Genomic DNA, 19011 nt, shown 5'->3' with positions numbered 1-19011 from the left:
TAATAGTCTAAAATGTAGTCTTTAACTAAAGATGGTACTGAATATGACATACAATAAAAACACCCCTCCATAAAAGTTGGTAATAGATAAGAAAATTATATTGATGACCATTGATATTTACCAATTTGTTCCTTTTTAGTAGCAACTACTCCCCTGATGGTTTCTCCTTTTATCACAAAAACAAAAATCAAGTATCTAATCTATTTAGAATTGAGTAGATGGAGAGCAGAGGGGTAATGGGTGGGTAGGGGTGGGTGGGGTGTGTGTGTGTGTGTGTAATTTCCTCTTACTTGTTTTCACATCCTGTACACTTAGTCCAATCTCTGGCACAAGTAGATGCTCAAAATATTATGCTGAATTGAGCTTTCACAGGCAAATTTAAAATTCTATCACAAGTGCCCCAGAGGTGATTTCAAAATAGTAAGGAAATTATTAAAAAGTTATTAAGGACACTGGTTATTTACACATGCAAGCGCATTTTACCCATAGGCAATTCAAGAAAAAAAGATAAAAGGAAAAAAGAACGCAACATTTCCAGATATGTGTAATAATTCTTTTATGGATATGATTAGATCTGTATTAGCTTGGCTTAAAGTGTAATGTTTGAAGTTGGTAAATATTTTCTAAGAAAAGATGACTTGTTAGTATTGCTAGCAAAAAGAGCAGAACAAGTTGATTAAATCCATAACGACACTATTTGTGGATTTTTACATCTGCCTAATTAGGGACAAGGCACTGTGAGTGCAGAGACAGTTCTTCACTTTCTGTAGCCCTTGCAAGGCACAGTCTTATACATGTTCAAGCAATGACACTGACTACAACTAAGGTTGAGGCAAAACATGGGGAGTCACAGAATAAAGAGTTTCATTCAAAAGAGAAAGCAAAAAAAAAAAGCTGTGAGAAAGGCAACAACTGAGGGAAGCAGACCTTGGGCTCTGGCTTCTGTTTTCTTCCTTTAAATGACCAGAAAAACCTCCCCTAAGAATTAGGTTACACACTTCTTGACTGCTCAGATGTATATAGAAGAGACAGATGAGCAGTTAACTGCTGTTCACTGGCTACAGAATGGTCACACGGCCAAGTCACTGTTTTTATTATGGCAGTGTGAGGGTCACATGCACCCATCGCTGTAGTATGTACTATACGAGCAGGAAAAAGGACTGTACTGTACAAAAAGATCTCACCTACCAGCATCATTTCTGAAACAGAATTGTAAACAAAAGCAAAGGAAAGCTCTTCTTACCTTGTCCTTGACAATGGATGGTGGCTGCTTTAAAACTTCTTTCACAGTCTGTATAACAGTTTCTGCTCTCATGACACTGATTGAGCGAACCAGTTCTACTAATAAAAGCTGTTCTTCACTGGCTGCAGGAATGACCTGAATAGCACATCATTGTATTTATGTATATAAGTGTGTAAATGATTCTTTTAAGAGAAATCACAGAAATAAGAGAATATTTATGGACTCTTAATATAAAGGACTTTGCAAGTCCTTTTTGTTTTAGGTAAAATTTATTTTTTAATCAATATAATACATGTACATCATTTCAAAAAATCAAACAGGACAATAAGCCTGATAAGAAAAAACTGCAATGCCCTATCCTTTCTCATGCCTTAAAGCAAACATGCTCAACTCTTAGCTCTTTTGGATTATTTCTGAACAATATACACTGCTATAATATTTTTCCCATTTCATGATTTTTTTTTTCAATTTTAGATATTACCTCCTGACTTCTGACCTTAGAAGGCAACGGTTTAGTTCTCTTACACTTTTCTTCTTATCCTCCCAAAATACTGTGTATCCCCGAAAGTAAGACCTAGCTCTAATCCCCAGACAATCAGCTCTAATGCATCTTCTGGAGCAAAAATTAATATAAGACCCAGTATTATATTATATTATAATATATTATGTAAGACCCGGTCTTGTATTATAGTAAAATAAGTCCAGGTCTTATATTAATTTTTGCTCCAAAAGATGCATTAAAGCTGATTGTCTGGCTAAGTCTTATTTTTGGGGAAACATGGTAGTTATATCGTAATTTTATTTAAATCAACATCCAGTGTTCACATGACTATTTATGGTTGTGCTGTGTATTGTATTATATTATCATTGCATTTCTTTTCTCATACAACTTTTTGTTTTTCCTAGTGTTAATAAACTCCTTTTTTTGGTTGCTTGGTTTTCTCTATTTCTATCTCAAATTCATCCTAAATTCTCCAGCAACTGTAAACCTCCTCTAATTACATATTCAAACACATCAGATAATTAATCATCTACCTTTCCCTCCTCTTCTTCTCTCCTTTTTTTGTTAGACATCGGTTCTACCCTGGCCTGCTACACAGACCCATCTTGATATCTCTCCTGTGACCATGAGCCTAGAGATCCCCTTTCCTTTTTTTCTGGGTTAGAACATCTATTTCTTGGATCCCATGTCTTCTTTCTTCTTGGTTTATTTCTCCACTGGTGGAGATGCATCTTCCAGTAGCTGAAAAAGGGTGAATTCATGGCAATTTTTTTTTGAGATAGTTTATGGTTCAAAAATGCCTTGAGTAATAGTTTGGTTGGGTAAAGAATTATAGTTTGAAGTTAATTTTCCAATCACAATTTCCAGTGTTGTTATTGACAAGTCTTATCATTATTCCATTGAATAAGGCCAATATTTTCTCTTTAGAAGATTTTCATATTTCCTCTTATCTCCAGTGTTCTGAAATCCTATGCTGATCTTTGTGTAGATTTCTTTTCACAGTGCCTATGGAAACTCATTTCTTACATTTCTGGGGAATTTTCTTATACTATTTCTTTGATATTTTTCTCCCATTTTTTTCTATTCTTTCTTTCTGCAAAAAGATACTGAACCTCCAGTATCACTAACCTAATTTTCTTATCTCCTTTCCCCTATTTTCCACATCTCTAAATTTGCATTCTATTTCTGATATTTACCACTTTTGCTTGCAACTCATACTAATTTTGATTTGCTTCTGCTATAAAATACAGTATTGAAGAAAAATTTTAATTTTTGCAATGGTCTTCCTTACAATCTCCTCTTATTTCATGGATGCAATATGATTTCATTTCTTGAAGGAAATTATTAGGTTGGTGCAAAAGTAATTGCAGTTTAAAAGGTTAAAAATAACTGTAAAACCTGCAATTACTTTTGCACCAACCTAATATTATTATTGTTTACATTGTCTTCTGTTACCTGCCTTGTTTCTTTTGATTTTTTTTTAACTAGTTGTTTTGGTCTTTGACTATCATACCGTGTTTCCCCGAAAATAAGAGCCAGTCGGACAATCAGCTCTAATGCATCTTTTGGAGCAAAAATTAATACAAGACCCAGGGTTATTAGAGGTATTAGAGGTTTTCTTCATGTGATTGGTAATCCTCATCTCTCTACTCATTATTTAAATGTTAGGAATAATAATATAGCTAATATTTGCAGAGTACTTATTAAATGCCAAGCATTGCTCTAAATACCATATACATATCTCTCATATATAGCACATAATATAATTAGTTCATATACATACATATACACACATATATATACACACATATATATGTATATGAACTGATTTTTACAACATCATGAAGTAGTATTTCTGCCCTGAGGTCATATAGCTAGCGAGTGGAGAAGTTAGGATGTGAACCTCAGGGATCTGGTTTCAAAGTCTGAGCTCTTAACAACTATGTTATCATTGCCTTTCAAAACAAAATTAAAAAGTGATGGGAAGTCAAGCACATGTGTTAAACTAGTGAATAGATGGGTCTCCCTGTGTAGAGACAGCAGCCTAGGTTTTTGTTAGAAAACTCAAAACTTCAGTAGCTACATCTTTTTTCTTGGTCTTTTTTCCTAGAGAGGAATCCTCACAACTCCTACCTGAGGGACACACAGATAGCTTCCTACCATCGCACTAGGGTGAGGTTAATTCCCATTTTTCAGTATGCAGACTTTTCCTGAATGCGCCTGTTTTCAGCATGAAGTATAACTTCTAGATGAACCTTGTGCCCCTGAATCCAGAGCTTCTCTTAACAAACTTCACAGAGTAAACTTGACTTCAGTCTCCTGCCGCACTAGGGCAGAATAAATGGGTGCTTGCTTGAGTTAAGGAAAAAGGATCTAGAAGGGGTTTAACTGCTCCTTATATAGACTTTCAATCAATCCTCCAGTTTTCAGCCCCATCCAGTTCTTTGCCTTTAAAAGTACCTGATACTCTACTCCCAGGGAACATCTGTGGTTTAACAGCAGGAATTGGTTCCCCTCTCACAGGTACTTAGAGATCAGCTTTCTCTACTGTACTAAGTCAGTTACAACTGACGTATTTTTTTTCATATTGCAAAATTTTGTTGACACTTTTATTGTTTTTTTTTTTTAACTGGGGAACAGTGTGTTTCTCCAGGGCCCATCAGTTCCAAGTTGTCCTTCAATCTAGTTGTGCAGAGCACAGCTCAGCTCCAAGTTCAGTCACCGTTTTCAATCTTTAGTTGCAGGGGGCGCAGCCCACCATCCCATGTGGGAATTGAACCAGCAACCTTGTTGTTGAGAGCTCGCATTCTAACCTATTGAGCCATCCGGTAGTCCCTATGGAAACTCAGTGGCAGCTCGTTGTCTTCAATCTAGTTGTGGAGGGTGCAGCTCACTGGCCCATGTGGGAACTGAGCCAGTAACCCTGTTGTTCAGAGCTTGCACTCTAACCTACTGAGCCATCCAGCCACATCTGTTGACACTTATTTTTATTCAGTTACTTTTTCCAAATTTTTTGTCTCTGTGGGTTTTTAAATTGTTTTATTTTTGAGAAGAGAACGGAGAAAAATGCCTGTGTTCAATGTCATGTTAGACCACATGTCCTTGACTACTTTTAAATAGTCCAGTATTTCAGTTCTGTCCAATGTAATATCTACTACTAAATCCTCACATATAAAATAATGTCATATAAGTGGAATGTTTATTTATTTTTATTACGTTAGCATATATGTAATGTGAAATCAGCACAAAAATAACAGATCAGAAACCTTTAGGTAGATAAATCATGTCTTACGTGAATGTAAATTTAATAATCTTAATATTCTAATGAATCACTGTTTACTTCTAGAACACTTTTATCAAGCTTTCAAAGTCACAAAGCAATAAAATTTTCACATTCAAATCAGTCAAAACCAATATATGAATTATATTTAGAAACAAATTGTTTAAGCTATCAGGTTATAATGAAAAAACGAGATGACAACTCTCCAAATCTTTGTTTTGTACCCTGAATAACTAGCATTTAAATAATACACTGTACTATATTACCATTTATATATAAATACAGTTTTAATATCATACTAATTTCTTTTTTTCGCATCAAATACCTTTAATACTTAAGAAATTTAGGCAATGAATCATTATTTAAACCTTCAGACAAACTTTTGCTTTTCTACTTACCCACCTAATCCCAGCCCCACTGCAACTAATGGAGAGTCGAAAATTAGCGTGTACAGCAGAACCTCGAGTAACATCGTTTTATTTAACATTGTTTCATTATAACATTGATGTGATAATGCGGGAACTTAACTCTTGTTTATATCAATTAGCCTACAGTAAAACTGGTTTCATTATATGTTGTTTCACCACATTTCCAAGAACATATTGTCGATGTTAAGTGAGGACTTACTGTACTAACCAAATAGTTACCAAATAAAAAAACAAAAAGTACCAAATGGCTAAATACATACCTTGGTCCTGTTGGTGGTTTTGTTCTGTCTTCTTTCATTCCATACAAATGCAATGGCAGCCATAAAGTGAACACCATGATTCATTGAAATGGGGCCCAATAATTCAAGGATCTGCTGTCTCAAGTTCTAAAACAATTTAAGCAAATTGTTTTAGTAAACTAAACAAGTAAACTAAAAATTATGAAAGCATTAATAACTAAACTGTATTTTTAATTTTTATTGAAATAACATATAGTACCTATATGCTTTACTACCTAAATAACAGTAAATTTCAATTGTGTTAAGAGATGCAACCATGGTTATAATTCCAAAAGAAAAACAAACAACGTATAAAATAACAACTAATCAGCAAAATGCAAGAGTCTAATCAATGTGATGAAACAGAAAAACACAACATAATTGACCCTTGAACTTAGGTTTTGAACTTAGACGGTCCACTTACATGCAGATTTTCTCCAATAAATACCTATACTGTTTTCCATCTGTGGTTAGGAGTCCATGGATGTGGAGAACTAACTGTATGCATTATTCTACATCATTTTTTTTAGAAGACTTGAGAATCCTTGGATTTTGATATCCACAGGGATCCTGGAACCAATCCCCTATGAATACTGAGGGATGACTTAAGTTTTGGGGAAGTCAAAAGTTACATATGGATTATCAACTGCATGGGGGAGGGAGGCAGCGCCCCCAACCCCTGCATTGTTCAAGGGTCAACTGTATATGAAATTCAATTAACATTTTTGTAGATTCTTTTACAAAAGGGGAAGAGGAGGGGTTTTAAGTGAAATTGAACAAAAAAAGCATAGTTTAATCCAAATATCATTAATTAGAAACAATTTTCTAATGGTTCTAACCCTTCCCTTTCCCCCAATTCCAGATATATTCCCGTACTTCACAAATCTAAGAAGTCTGGTCTAGGTAATGGAAGGATGGCAATTTGACAACTGACATAGCATAACACACTTGCAAACTTAATCTTCTTCTAAATGTAAAATAGAAAATTTGGAAAATACTTGAGAGTAAGAAATACTTTTTTAAAAACTATTAATTTTCATCATTCTGAGATAATCACTATTAACACATGAACTTTAGTCCTTTTTTTCTACAGAGAAATTTATTTTACGTAAGTGGAAATATATAATTTGTTCATTATGTAACATCACTATTTCACTAAACTTTAAATAAGCATTTTCCCATCCACTAAGAATTCTTCAAAACCATGATTATTAGTGGCAACATAATGTAACATTGAAAGAATATTTAACCATTTTCTTATTTACTGCTTAGGATCTCTATTTCTTTGTTTGCCATTAAATAAGGCTATAATAAATATGTATCTTATAAATATGTCTTTGCAAAATTTTGATTACCTTAGAATTCATTACTATGACAAAGAGTATGAAACTTTTAAACCTCTTTGTACATATTGCTAAATTGTCTTTCAGGAGGGTTTGCGTATAAAATGTCAACATAAAAAGTCCTAAAAAAAGGAACAAAGTTGTAAAATGTATGACTAAACCTCAGAAACAGTTTGTCACATGAAAGAAGCTAGATACAAAAGACCAAATACTGTTATGATTTCATTTACATGAAATGCTCAGAAAAAGCAAATCTACATATAGAGAAAACCAGATTAATAGTTAAGGGGTTAGGGATGGGAACAGGAAGTGATTGCAAATGGGTATGCGGACTCGTGGTAATAGACATGTTTGAAAATTAGATTGTGGTGATAGTTACACTACTCTGTATATTTATTTTTTAAAAATCATTGTATTGTATACACTTTAGGTGAATTTTGTAATATGTCATATCACAATAAATTGGTTAAAAATTATTTGATAATTACTCAATCCATTAGAGTGCCATAGATACTACTCAAATTATTCACAAATCCTGAACGTAATCTTTGGCAGAGTGCTTGAACAGACTCTTGAGCCCCAGATGAAATGTGAATTCTCTAACCTTTGTGGCTCCAAGATTGATGGTGGTGACAGATGCAGATGCGGCAATAGTCATCTTTTCCGAAGACTCAGCCTGATGCAGCACGCTCCAGAGCAGCGTCACAGACGACATGATCATATGAAGAATGGAGAGGATTCCACTGCGGGCTTCAAACAAGTGTTTTTGGTCTACACTGACCAAAAGCTAGTCAAGTCGGGGGAAAAACATCATCACTTACTGAGGTTTACGGATGGGGACTTATTAGACTTTATAGTCTTAAAAAAAAAAGTCAAAATATTTGTGCAGTCTTACTTGGTGATACTGTGTAGTAGGATCCAACAAACAGTAATGGATAATGGCTGTGATCCCTTCTAAAAGAGTAAGAATCATATCTGGTGGAATAATTGATGCCATCCAGAGAGGCCTGAAATAAAATGCATTCATCTGAACACAAGTTCTGAGAAAGAAAAGTTAATGTTTTATCAATAGTAAATGTCCATCATGTGCTATGCACACAGTAAGTGCTGAATAAATATTACATAAATGACTAAAATAAAAAATTTGATTTCATATCCTAATCTATAATAAAATGAGTTGCATTAAATGTTCTAAAGTTCTTTTTTGCTAAAAAATTCTACATAAAATAAATATATAGCCAGTAAATACAGCTGCTAATCTATACAGCCAGTAAATCTCTAGCAACTGTGTAATGGCAAGCGTATCAATATTAAGTACTACAGGCAGTTTTCTTATATTTTACATGTAGTAGCTGAGGTTATAGAGGAGATAAACCAGAAACCAGTTTACTAAATATCTGGCTAATTTTTGTCAGACTAATTTTAAACATGGCCTATGGATATAGATGGAATTCGCCTCCAAAACAATAAATAAAATCAGATAGGTTATCAAAGTGCAAATTAATTTTACCTTAAAATTAATTTAAAATTACAAATAATTCTTTTCCTATCAGATAAAACTAGGGAAACCTTTTGAAGAGCTTTTTATTACTTTTGCCAGCTCAGTGAAGAACAACATAACTAATTTCAGCCCTTAGGAGAAAAAAGGCCTGTTTAAATATTCATGTTTTTCCCTCGTCTTAATTCTCTAATTGTTTCTCTTTCTCACAAAGCTGAATTCTCTTCTTTGTGAAGATAATATACTATTTGTAACTTACTGAGACCCACTATTTACTCAAATTGTGACTGACTTTATGGATGACTCATCAGTCACATGTGAAAAATGTCAATAACAAAGTTAAAAAAATCAACCCTTACCTACTATCAGATAATCCTGTTTCATATTTGTACTGCTGAATTAGATTATCTAAATTTCTGCAAAGCTGTAGTGTCACAGAAACAACCACTCTCTGTAGAACTTTTCCCATGTAAGGCAGAGTAGATGTGATTAAAGCAATCCACTGTGGGTGCATCTTACAAGCACAGTGTTGATGTAAAGCCCGTATCACTGCACAGAGGAACATGCCTTGACACGTGATTGGCTGCGCATGCAAATACTGAAGAGACGTCATGGGCTGATGGGGACTGATGTTTTCCAGGTCAGATACAACAAAATCAAACCCTGTTTCATTCTCTTCAGGGATAGTCATTACCCGGTGTTCTAGAACAATGAGCCTCTGAAGAACTTTAAGAAGTTGTGACTGGAGTGTGCTGCCATTGTCAAATTCATCCTCTGAGAAATTGATGAGGCTGTCCTCTGAGAAACCTTCTTCCACAGCAGGCATGTTCTTACCTGCCAGTTTTTCACTATGCCATTTCTGTGCGCTGAAGATAGATGACAGCAGACAGTGAAGAATTACTTTCTGAACTTTGCACTTAGATAACATATCAGAGATAAAACTAGGGAAACCCTTTGCTGAGCTTTCTATTACTTTTGCCAGCTCAGTAAAAAGAAGTGTCAAAATCTCTATGCTCATCATCTGCATGTTTCGATTGCCTATTAAATCTTGTGCAGTGACTTTGACATGAGTCGGGTAATGGCTACGCATGTAATACAAGCAGAGGGAAATAAGAATTTCTATGTACATAGAACTCCGGAAGTTATGATTTGAGTCCACTGGGATGTGACTATAAAAGTCTTTGCCCATAACAGAAATCCGATGTCTGGCCAATAGATTCTGAAGCAGAGACAGCTGAGGGGTATACACGTTATTTATACTAGTAGTTGAAATGGCATTTACAAAAGCAATAGGGTTTGTTTTCAAGATGGCTTTGATGGCAGAAAAAGCATAAAGAGTCCTTGATGAATCATACAACTGGAGATACAGAAGCACATGTTGGTAGAGAGGGTGGATGTTGAAATTAGGAGATTTCCGTGATCCTGGAGAACCCATGTCACTCTCAATTTCAGAAATTTCTCCCTCTCCACAGCTATACCAGTTCTCTAAATCCAGACCATCACTAAAGAATACATTGGTTTGTTTGAGTTTTTCGTTTGACGTCTTTTTCTTGTCATCATCCTTTTTTCTGGCAAGTTTTACTTTAGGTTTTGCTCCTGGTTGTTTACCTGACTCCTTAACAATTGTTTCTTTCTCTGAGACTTTTTCTGATAATTTTTCTTTGAAACTGAACTGAATACTACTGTGACTCCTCTGTCTAGATTTGATTTCTGTGGAAGCAACAGAAGAGTCATAGAGAGCTTGTGTGGTTCCTGAAATACAAGGTGAGGAGCTATTTCGGGAGATTCCATTTGCCACGCACTCACGGCCTTCCTCCGCAGACACAGACAGAAATTGAGAACTTTCATTACTTGGCAAAGTACTCTGAATCTGCTGGGTGGACTGATCTTCACTTTTACTCTCCTCTTCGTCTGGGTCTATGTCACTGTGATGTGGCGGCATAGCTTCAGTTTCTAACTGAGAAGTAACTGATGCCGCTTCTGTTTCGAGGCCACTTACGACTTTACATATCAGGTCCAACACCACCTGCTGCACATCCTCGTCTGGAGAGCTTGCGTTTGGCGTCTGAGAATCCTCTTGGGCAGTCACGTTTTCAGGATCAACTTCATAACTCAAGTTGTCCCCGGCAGAAGACTGTGAGCATCCGGAGTCAGAACTCTGTAGTATTTCTATCTGTTGGTCTGGAAGATCAAAATCAGACACAACCATTGGAATTGTCTCACTGCTGGTGCTTAGAAGGGAGAGTCTGTCACTTAACGGATTAACAGTGAGACTAAAGTTCTCTATTTCATCCATGGTAAGCGGCTTTTCACCATTTCCTTTAGATGCAATGAGCTGTACTTGGCTTACTGACATATGAGAAAAATAGTAAAGAAGGAAAAATATAAAATAAATTAAAATGTAGAAATGTAGACTGAACTCAAGATTTTTAATCATTAGTCTCAAAACCTACTTATGTTTCCTATTAAAATAATATTTTATTACTATTTTAGACCTTTTAAATTAGCAAATTATGTAGATGACTAGAACTAGAATTTAATAAACACAATTCAACAATAGGCCTATTTTGCAATTGAATTAAACAGAACAGCACATTTAACACAGATAAAATATAAAAACTTGTCCTTATACCAAAATGAGACATGCTTTTCAGTGAAGTTCAAAATTTTAATATTTTTTTCCTCCCTGTGTGATACTTCCCTTTAGTTATGCTATTTCTAAGAATTCAAATAGTTTAATGTATAGTTAACGTATAAATATATAACCTCCTTGATTTTAATAAAATTCAACAAACTTTATGAATTATCTAGTATAAGGCCCTAAACCATTAGACAATGAGGGTGAGGGAGGAAAGGACGTCATTGTTCCCTCTACGGAGTTTAAAATTAGTAAGGGGTCACAAATACATTCATCTGTTTCTATACTTTTGGGGAATATTCTTTTAGAAAGGGTGGAAGGCTTAGTTCCAGATGGGTGGTACAAACTGAGTGCTACTGAATTCAAGTAAAGCATCATGATACCTCAGGTGAGGCCTGAGACTGATTTCAGAGGAGAGGTGAGAATTCAGCACATAGATAGGAACTGCGGCAGGTAAAATGATAACACAAAGTTCTGGCAATAAACAGGGTAGAGTGTGTTCTTAGAAGATTCAGGGGAACCAGGGGAAAGGAAGCTAGAGAAAGGATCCAAGGCTCTGTAGAAACACACTAAAGATGAAGTAGGAGTATGACGGTTTAGTTCCAGCTTGCATCAATCACTTACCAGCCATGGACCTTTGAGAAAGCACAGCCTTCTAAGAATCAGCTTCCTGCTCAGTAAAATCACCTTTTTATTACTGACCTCACAGGGTTGTTAAGAGCTAAAAAGGAGATACGTGAGAGTCTTTTGTCCCTAAAGTATAATAAATTAATCTAAGGGGCCATCATCACTGAATTATAGAGGGTATCCCTTGACAGTTTGTAAAGTGTGGATTTTACAGTAATAACAGTATTTATCAAACACTTATAATATGCCAGTTACTGCACTAAACGTGTCATAAACATGACTTGAGAGGTGGGTTATTATTCCCATTTTACAGATGAGGAAAATGACTCATGAAATACAAACATACATTAGAAGCTTACTATAAATTCCTAGTGAAGTATCCACAGAGCCTTTTAGGACCAGGATTGCTAAATAAAATCTAAAGGTATGTCCCTTAAAATTGAAGAATGTCTCTGACCAGAGCTCTGCTGAGTCCTCCCCTGAAAGAGTCAACTGAAAAGAGAGATCCAAGTCCCCTAAGATGGTCACTGATGAAGCACATGCTGACATGACCCACGTGGGCACTGCCAGTGCATGCAGAGGGTAGAAAAGCCCATGGAGAAAATCTCACATTCACTTATCTTGCCAATCACTGTTGTGTTCACTTCTCACTTTATTTTAATAACTTAATTCTAAAAAAAAAGCTGTTCTACTTCCATGTGATATTCACCATTGCTGCATGCAAAATTTTGCATGAAATGCTTGTCACTCTCTTCTCCAGGATAACAGGGAGCCTTATTCCAATAACGTTCTGCTTGCACACGCTGCACTGAAACCCTCTGAGTTTTTGGATGAAGCAGGAGCAATAGCAATGGTTCCAAAACTCTCGCGATGTCATGTCTTTGTAGGACTTGGTTCAGCCAGGCTTGTCCCACAGAGCTAGTGGAACCATCGAGACTGTTAAGGCTATCTAACATGATGAACAGTGACCTACAATAAAAACAAATTAATTAGAGAACACAATACCTACTGTAATTGTAACACTCCAATTTTTCTAAAATTAACATTAAAAGCTGTAACTACTTTAGACTAATCACACTTCAGGACAACTTTTGACTATAGCACTTTAATAATCTTAATCCCTACAGTCTCAGTAGATACAATAAGGAGAAAACAGTTTTTCCTTTTTGTATGTACTTATGTTTCTTCAAATTTCACAAGCATACATTACTGTTGTAAGATAAATACTAAAGAATAGAAAAAAGACCTTAGAAAATTAGTCTTGTTTTAGCAACAAATTCAATTCATATTGCCAAATATTGAACCCCCTGCAATACAATTCAATACTACGTCTATGATGGTCCATGCTGCTCTGTTCCCATTCTTTTTATGAATCAAAACTATGTGCTTAATTCAAGGAAAGACTTTCTGTGAAAGGTATGAAAGTTCGGATTGGAATCAGAAAACCCAAGATTCAAATCTGAGCCACACACTGTATCTTATGTGTGGTCTTGGGCAAGTCACTTCACTCCTCTGAGCCTCCACTGCCTCACTTGTACAATGAGGAAAAATGGTCGTCAAATTAGATGTAGTATTTGTCAAGTGCTTAGGGCCTACTTCTTGTAGAGGTTCCATAGCAGGTCAGTTAAAGATGGTAATGTTGAGTGAAAATCACCAGCTGAAACAACATCAAGCAGAGCACACATCTGATTCTGAGCTGAGCTGTAAGCGTAGTTAAGATTTGTGGCCACTTCTCTGAAACCTGCTGGTTGAGACTGCTATCTTATGCCAATATATGAATCTACCTATAAGTGGCATCTTCTTGGATGCTAATGCAAATCTCATATTTGGAATATGGATCATCTAAGTAGCCTAGACAAATAGCAAAACTACTGCCGGCAGCTAGAGATTTTTTGAATCCATGGATGGGGTTTGTCAGTATTTCATCTTTAGATTTTAGCAATTCAGTTCAAGGCAGAAGATTATTAATAATTGCTAGAGAAACACTTACACAATCTATTATTTATATACAATTTCTCTCTGTGTGAATATAGATTCAAGAGCCTGTATCCATTGCTGTATCCCTGACACCTAGAGTGGCACCTGACACTTAGAATGGTACCTGACACCTTTATCAAGTAGGAACTTGATAAATCGTCATCTAATGAAAAGAAGAGGCACTAGGTGTTCCAGAGCTAGAAAGGGACAATTTGGCAGATAAATGAAATCTGGTACATAGATGAAAATGCCACGCATTTTAATGCAGCTTAGATTTTTAACAATAATTTATAAATTCTAATTATAAAATCTGTAAATTGCTATTGCCTACCCCTGCCAAACTAACCAGAGGATTCAAGAAAAGAAACATTAAGATATCTAACTTTAAAATCTTAATATAAAATGTAACCAACCTGTCAAAAGAACGTGCAAAAGATGAAGACTTATTTATATGGAGGTCCCTTGTTAGATGCCAAAGAACTGCAAACTTTGCATGTGCTTCCATCCTTATTTTCTGAGGAGGAATATGAGAGATGAAAATTTTATTCTTCTTTGAAGATATTAAGTAATTTTAGCAAAATCACAGTAACTATTTAAGAGAGGGTATTATGTTCACTGTTCCTGGTACTCCAATACACACTGCAATAAACTAGTTTTTTATGGGAGTAAAACACTAAAAAACAAAATATTAAACCTGAAAGATCATCTCACGCTGCCTTATAATTATTTGGTTTAGACTAGGTAACCAGATTACTAGATTATCATGTAACAGGTGATGGAAAGAGCTAATAATGTGCATGTCATCATGATATCTTGAGTACAGGAAGCACATTCCCCCTCATTTTAAAATAAATACTTAATAGTAAAAATTGATTTTATTGTACTATATAATTTACTTCGTTCCCAGAAATTATATATTAATCCCAAATGAATTTATCGTCACTTATAAAGCTGGTTTATTAGATTGAAAAATTTAAACACCTTAAAATAGTACACTACTTTTGGGATTGTTTGGAAAAGATTAAATGTTAGGATAACAATGCAAAAATAAATTATTTAGAAAGACCAGCATTTGGTATTAGATAATGAACATGTATTAATATAAGCCAAGTAGAAATTGTGATATTATAAAAATGTTTATAGTCTTTCTCAAGCAATTGTAGAATTTTTCAAGTAAAATCCCCCCCAAATCAGGGATTGCAACTGTCTTGATTGCCTGTGATAGGCCAGAGAAGTGTTTGCTTCTCCTGCGGGCTTAATAAATGCTTTTCCTATGAAGCCTGTGTATATCAACCAACACAAACATGTGAAATAAAAGCAATAACAGGTATTTTAACTTTTTTCATGGATGTTAGTATCTTCATTAAGAACTTAATATTTCTTTACAAATGAAATTTTACACAACTAAACTGGTATATAATTTGTCCTAAATTTATACTTAATGTAAAACAAATTATAAATTAAAATACGTTATTTTTGAAAGAATGTGTTGAAGCTAAAATAGAATTTAACATTTTCCTGGGAATAAACTTTTCATTCTTCTCATTTACTCCCTCATTTCCCACTTCCTCACTCTGCCAAATGTTTCATTTACTCAACACAATGTCTTTTTTAATATGACCCATTCAAACTCACTAGGACTGAGTTTTTTGTGTGGTTTTTTGTTTTTGTTTTTTTAATTAGGGCACTCCCCTTCTGAAAGCTATTTAATAAAATCTTCAACTTATAGTACAGAGCAGGTGCGGGAAAACCACAAACTTCCATTAAGTTACCCTGAACAGGTCAATCAGAATTATTGTTCCAGTTTCTTTTCAAGTTCACTTGTAACTCAGATGTCTTTACTCTAACTGACTTACGTATCACTTCCTATACATTAGAACACAAAATCTTTATTTTGGATATTAAATATAATGAAAATAATATAATCTCACATATTAGCATTCTATAGCTTACAACTTGTAACTTAAAATATTATTTCATTTCCCACATATTAATGTAATGATCAGTTTCATTACTGAGGCCACTGAGTTCTCTTTAAATGTCTCAAGAAATCAAAACAGCAACTACCCATAACTGATGTCCTGAATCAAGAAATAAACCCCGCATTTGATTTTGGGTTACTTGATTTTTCATATTACTGATGCTTTTTAAAAGAACTTTCCTCTGAAATGAATATATTTATTTTGAAGATTTAGATCATTTTGAATGAAGCTATTATTATCTCTTATTCAGATACTAGTTGCAATCATTTTTCTAAATTTACATTTTGGTATAATAGGAGTGGGGAGTGGACACAGGATAAGAACAGAAGAATTTACCTTATCCTTATGGGTTAACTGCTGACTTATAACATCCTCACAGATGCTAGAAGAAGGAACCAAGTTATGTAATTGATAAAAGAGTTCCACACTCTTTTGGTGGTGCTGAGGTGTCCCATCTCCCAGCTGGTCCCACAATGTTAAAGCTACATGCTATAGAAAAAGATGTAAAAGTGACCGTGTTAACAAAACCATAAATGAAAACTTATTAACAAACATTTCCTACTGGTACAAACAAGTCTGACTGCCAGCCCCGGAAGCCCTTTAACACTCATTATGCCACTGGGAGGAAATTGAAAAGTGTACCTTTCCTTATGCCCACTTTCTGGTCATCCAGACCCTTAGAACTTCCTATGATAGCCCTTTAATAGTATTTATTTTAAATATCAGACATGTAAGCACTTTCTGCAGGTCCAAAATAGGTCCCCATTTCACTATTTTAGTGACATTTAACAAAGTGATGCTAGATTACATTATCCTTAAGAAGATACAAATCTCACATTTAATATATTAGTATTTACAGTTATATGTTGCAAAGTGAAATATAACTCATGGTCCAAATACCCAAACTACTAAGCCATACAAAACAGGTCATATGTATTTCAGTGCTTCATGTGTTAACACAGTGTTCGATGATCTCTGACAGCATTAAGAGAAATGCAACAACCTTCAGGGATTACTACCATCACGTTACAGAAATCACCGCTAATCTAGATCTGAAGGGGTACAATGACTTGAAATCAGATAAGAATTTTTAAAAATTATTTATGTATAAAAAAAATCTACCTGCTTAAGACGTAATATAATCCAAATATACTTGATGTTCTTTCAATGTTCTTAGCAAATATTATGTGTACTGTTGTGATAGAAATCAAAGATTGTGCATTTTTTCTAAATGCCATTATATACCACAGATGACAATATACTGTCAGGAAAACTTTTCCTGGGAGTTTCGGAGAGCTGAAATTGCACAAAGCAAAAGTGCCACAACCACTTCATCTGGAAATAAGCTTAACTATATAAGTGAGCTTTCCTTTTTTTATCTGAAATTATTTCCTCCATGGCTTTAGTGCCTTAATACCTGTCTTTCTTTATACCTTCATACTTCCCTCCTCTTTATCTTTTTCCTACACACAAAACTGGGGACAAGATGGGCAAAGCAGTACAAATCAACTATAATATGTTTTTCTATATGGTATGACATTAAGGTGTTCAATTAAGACTGGTTATCATCTTTAAAATCTTTTCTACGCAAACTAGGTCAAGTATCATCTTAGTCATGTATGTACTTTTTTTAAAATTTACCTTGAAAAATTCAGTCTTCTCAGCTATGTACCTCAAATTGCCCGGTGTGAGGGGAGGTCTAATAACCACAGCTACTCTTCCCTGGTTTGGACTTAAGGGTTGCGCAGGTTCCACACTGTTGATGTTTTCCCCAGTGACGACGGCCACAGACTGAGTCAGTCCCACCAGGTCCATGACTAGTGAAATAGCCACACTCTGCACACTGAAATCACTGGCTTGGCTGCAAGCATTCATCAGCGTCTGGAGCCACAGTGGAGGCTGCACATGCTCCCAGTCTGAAACAACAAAACCAACAGTTCATCACACTAAACCTTTCACCTGTACTTCCAAGTTAATTAAAACAACAACAACAACAAAAAACAAAGCACCTCTACTTAATTCCTTTAGGCCTTGATCTGATGACAAAACCTGGTTTCTCCCCTAGACTAGAGCTTGCAGAAAATAAAGCAGCAACAAGAATTTCATAAATTTTTAATGTGTATTTTTCTCATGCCAAGTTATACAATTTATTTTCCTGTCCTGAAAGACAGTATATTAATCAAATACTATGTAGTAATCACTGCACTTTGTATGTGTATATATATAAATTTAAATAAAGGTAAGCACATGTGATACTAGTCATAATAAAGAAAACCAGTGGACCTAAATATTACATTACTTTTCTCCAATAAAGGAGTTAATTGCCTTCTTAGCTTCTACTCACTTGCAAACCGTGCAGGACATCAAAATTTCAAAAATATCCAACATATCAATCTCCCCATGACAGTATTTCATTTTAAAAGAAAATCTATAGATTAAAATAATACTTTAAAAATTAACTATGTAAAAATATCCTATTTTAATATCTGAGTGCTCCTAAATAAAAAACATGCATACCATAAAAAATATTTAAATATAAATAACACATAAACTACCTTACCAGTTTCTGATTTTTCAGAACATAACTCTGAGGTATGGTTCCCCTCAGCAATGTAAACTGGGAAACTCGAACACTCCAAGAAGAGCTGGCAGGCAGCAAGGAAGGCAGAAAGGTATTCTTTTGAAGTTTTTTGTTTATTTATGTTCCTCTCTTTTACATCTCCATGCGAATCCCGGTCCCATTTTGGAGTCTCTCCTAGCTGTCCGCTGAGATCCCCATGATGCTCTGCAGGTAAAGCCTGAGAGAAAGAGCTACTCTGAATGATGTAGAGGTTGATCAGTCTGGTGAGAAACTGTTGGACGTACGCCAAGCAGCACTGCATTGCAGTCTTCTGGGCTGTCTTCCCACTTCGGGGTGCTGTCCCCTGAGTGACTACGGACGGCGGCTGAATGATGGTTTCCTCAGATCCCACAGTGGAGGCTGTTTCTGTCTCCGAGGACGTGCTACCAATTGGGATGGCAGCTGCTCCCTGCCCCTCACTCAGTTCTCGGTCAATGTCATCAGTTCGGTCTGCTTGATACTGTATAAACTCAGTGAATCCACTCTCTGATGACTGACTACTTGGTGGATTTTCTCCATCTTCAAACACTTCAGTAGGATTTTCAAGAGAAACTGATGATACCTAGTAGAGATTAAAAAGAACAAAAGGGTGAGT

At 35.3% G+C, this 19011-nt stretch overlaps 1 protein-coding gene across 8 annotated transcripts in view; it reads right to left on the bottom strand.

Moving 5' to 3' along the window:
* The window catches only part of DOP1A (DOP1 leucine zipper like protein A), an 87667-nt gene that overhangs the window by 17974 nt on the left and 50682 nt on the right, over positions 1-19011 (bottom strand). For 7 of the 8 annotated variants that reach the window (XM_033098253.1, XM_033098259.1, XM_033098264.1 and 4 more), the window contains 10 exons: positions 18357-18978; positions 17438-17712; positions 16133-16285; positions 14228-14328; positions 12547-12806; positions 8932-10921; positions 7970-8081; positions 7679-7861; positions 5714-5839; positions 1244-1378 (listed from right to left, as the gene is read on the bottom strand). In XM_033098253.1, the coding sequence (XP_032954144.1) occupies positions 1244-1378; positions 5714-5839; positions 7679-7861; positions 7970-8081; positions 8932-10921; positions 12547-12806; positions 14228-14328; positions 16133-16285; positions 17438-17712; positions 18357-18978 (3957 nt within the window). The remainder of the gene's footprint in view (positions 1-1243; positions 1379-5713; positions 5840-7678; positions 7862-7969; positions 8082-8931; positions 10922-12546; positions 12807-14227; positions 14329-16132; positions 16286-17437; positions 17713-18356; positions 18979-19011) is intronic. The other variant, XM_033098268.1, reaches the window with a different exon arrangement.

Source organism: Rhinolophus ferrumequinum, chromosome 3, assembly GCF_004115265.2.
Source record: "Rhinolophus ferrumequinum isolate MPI-CBG mRhiFer1 chromosome 3, mRhiFer1_v1.p, whole genome shotgun sequence".
In the NCBI taxonomy this organism is placed as follows: Eukaryota; Metazoa; Chordata; class Mammalia; order Chiroptera; family Rhinolophidae; genus Rhinolophus; species Rhinolophus ferrumequinum.
Note: the sequence above shows the minus strand (reverse complement) of the source record. Positions and strands in the feature narration are given on the sequence as shown.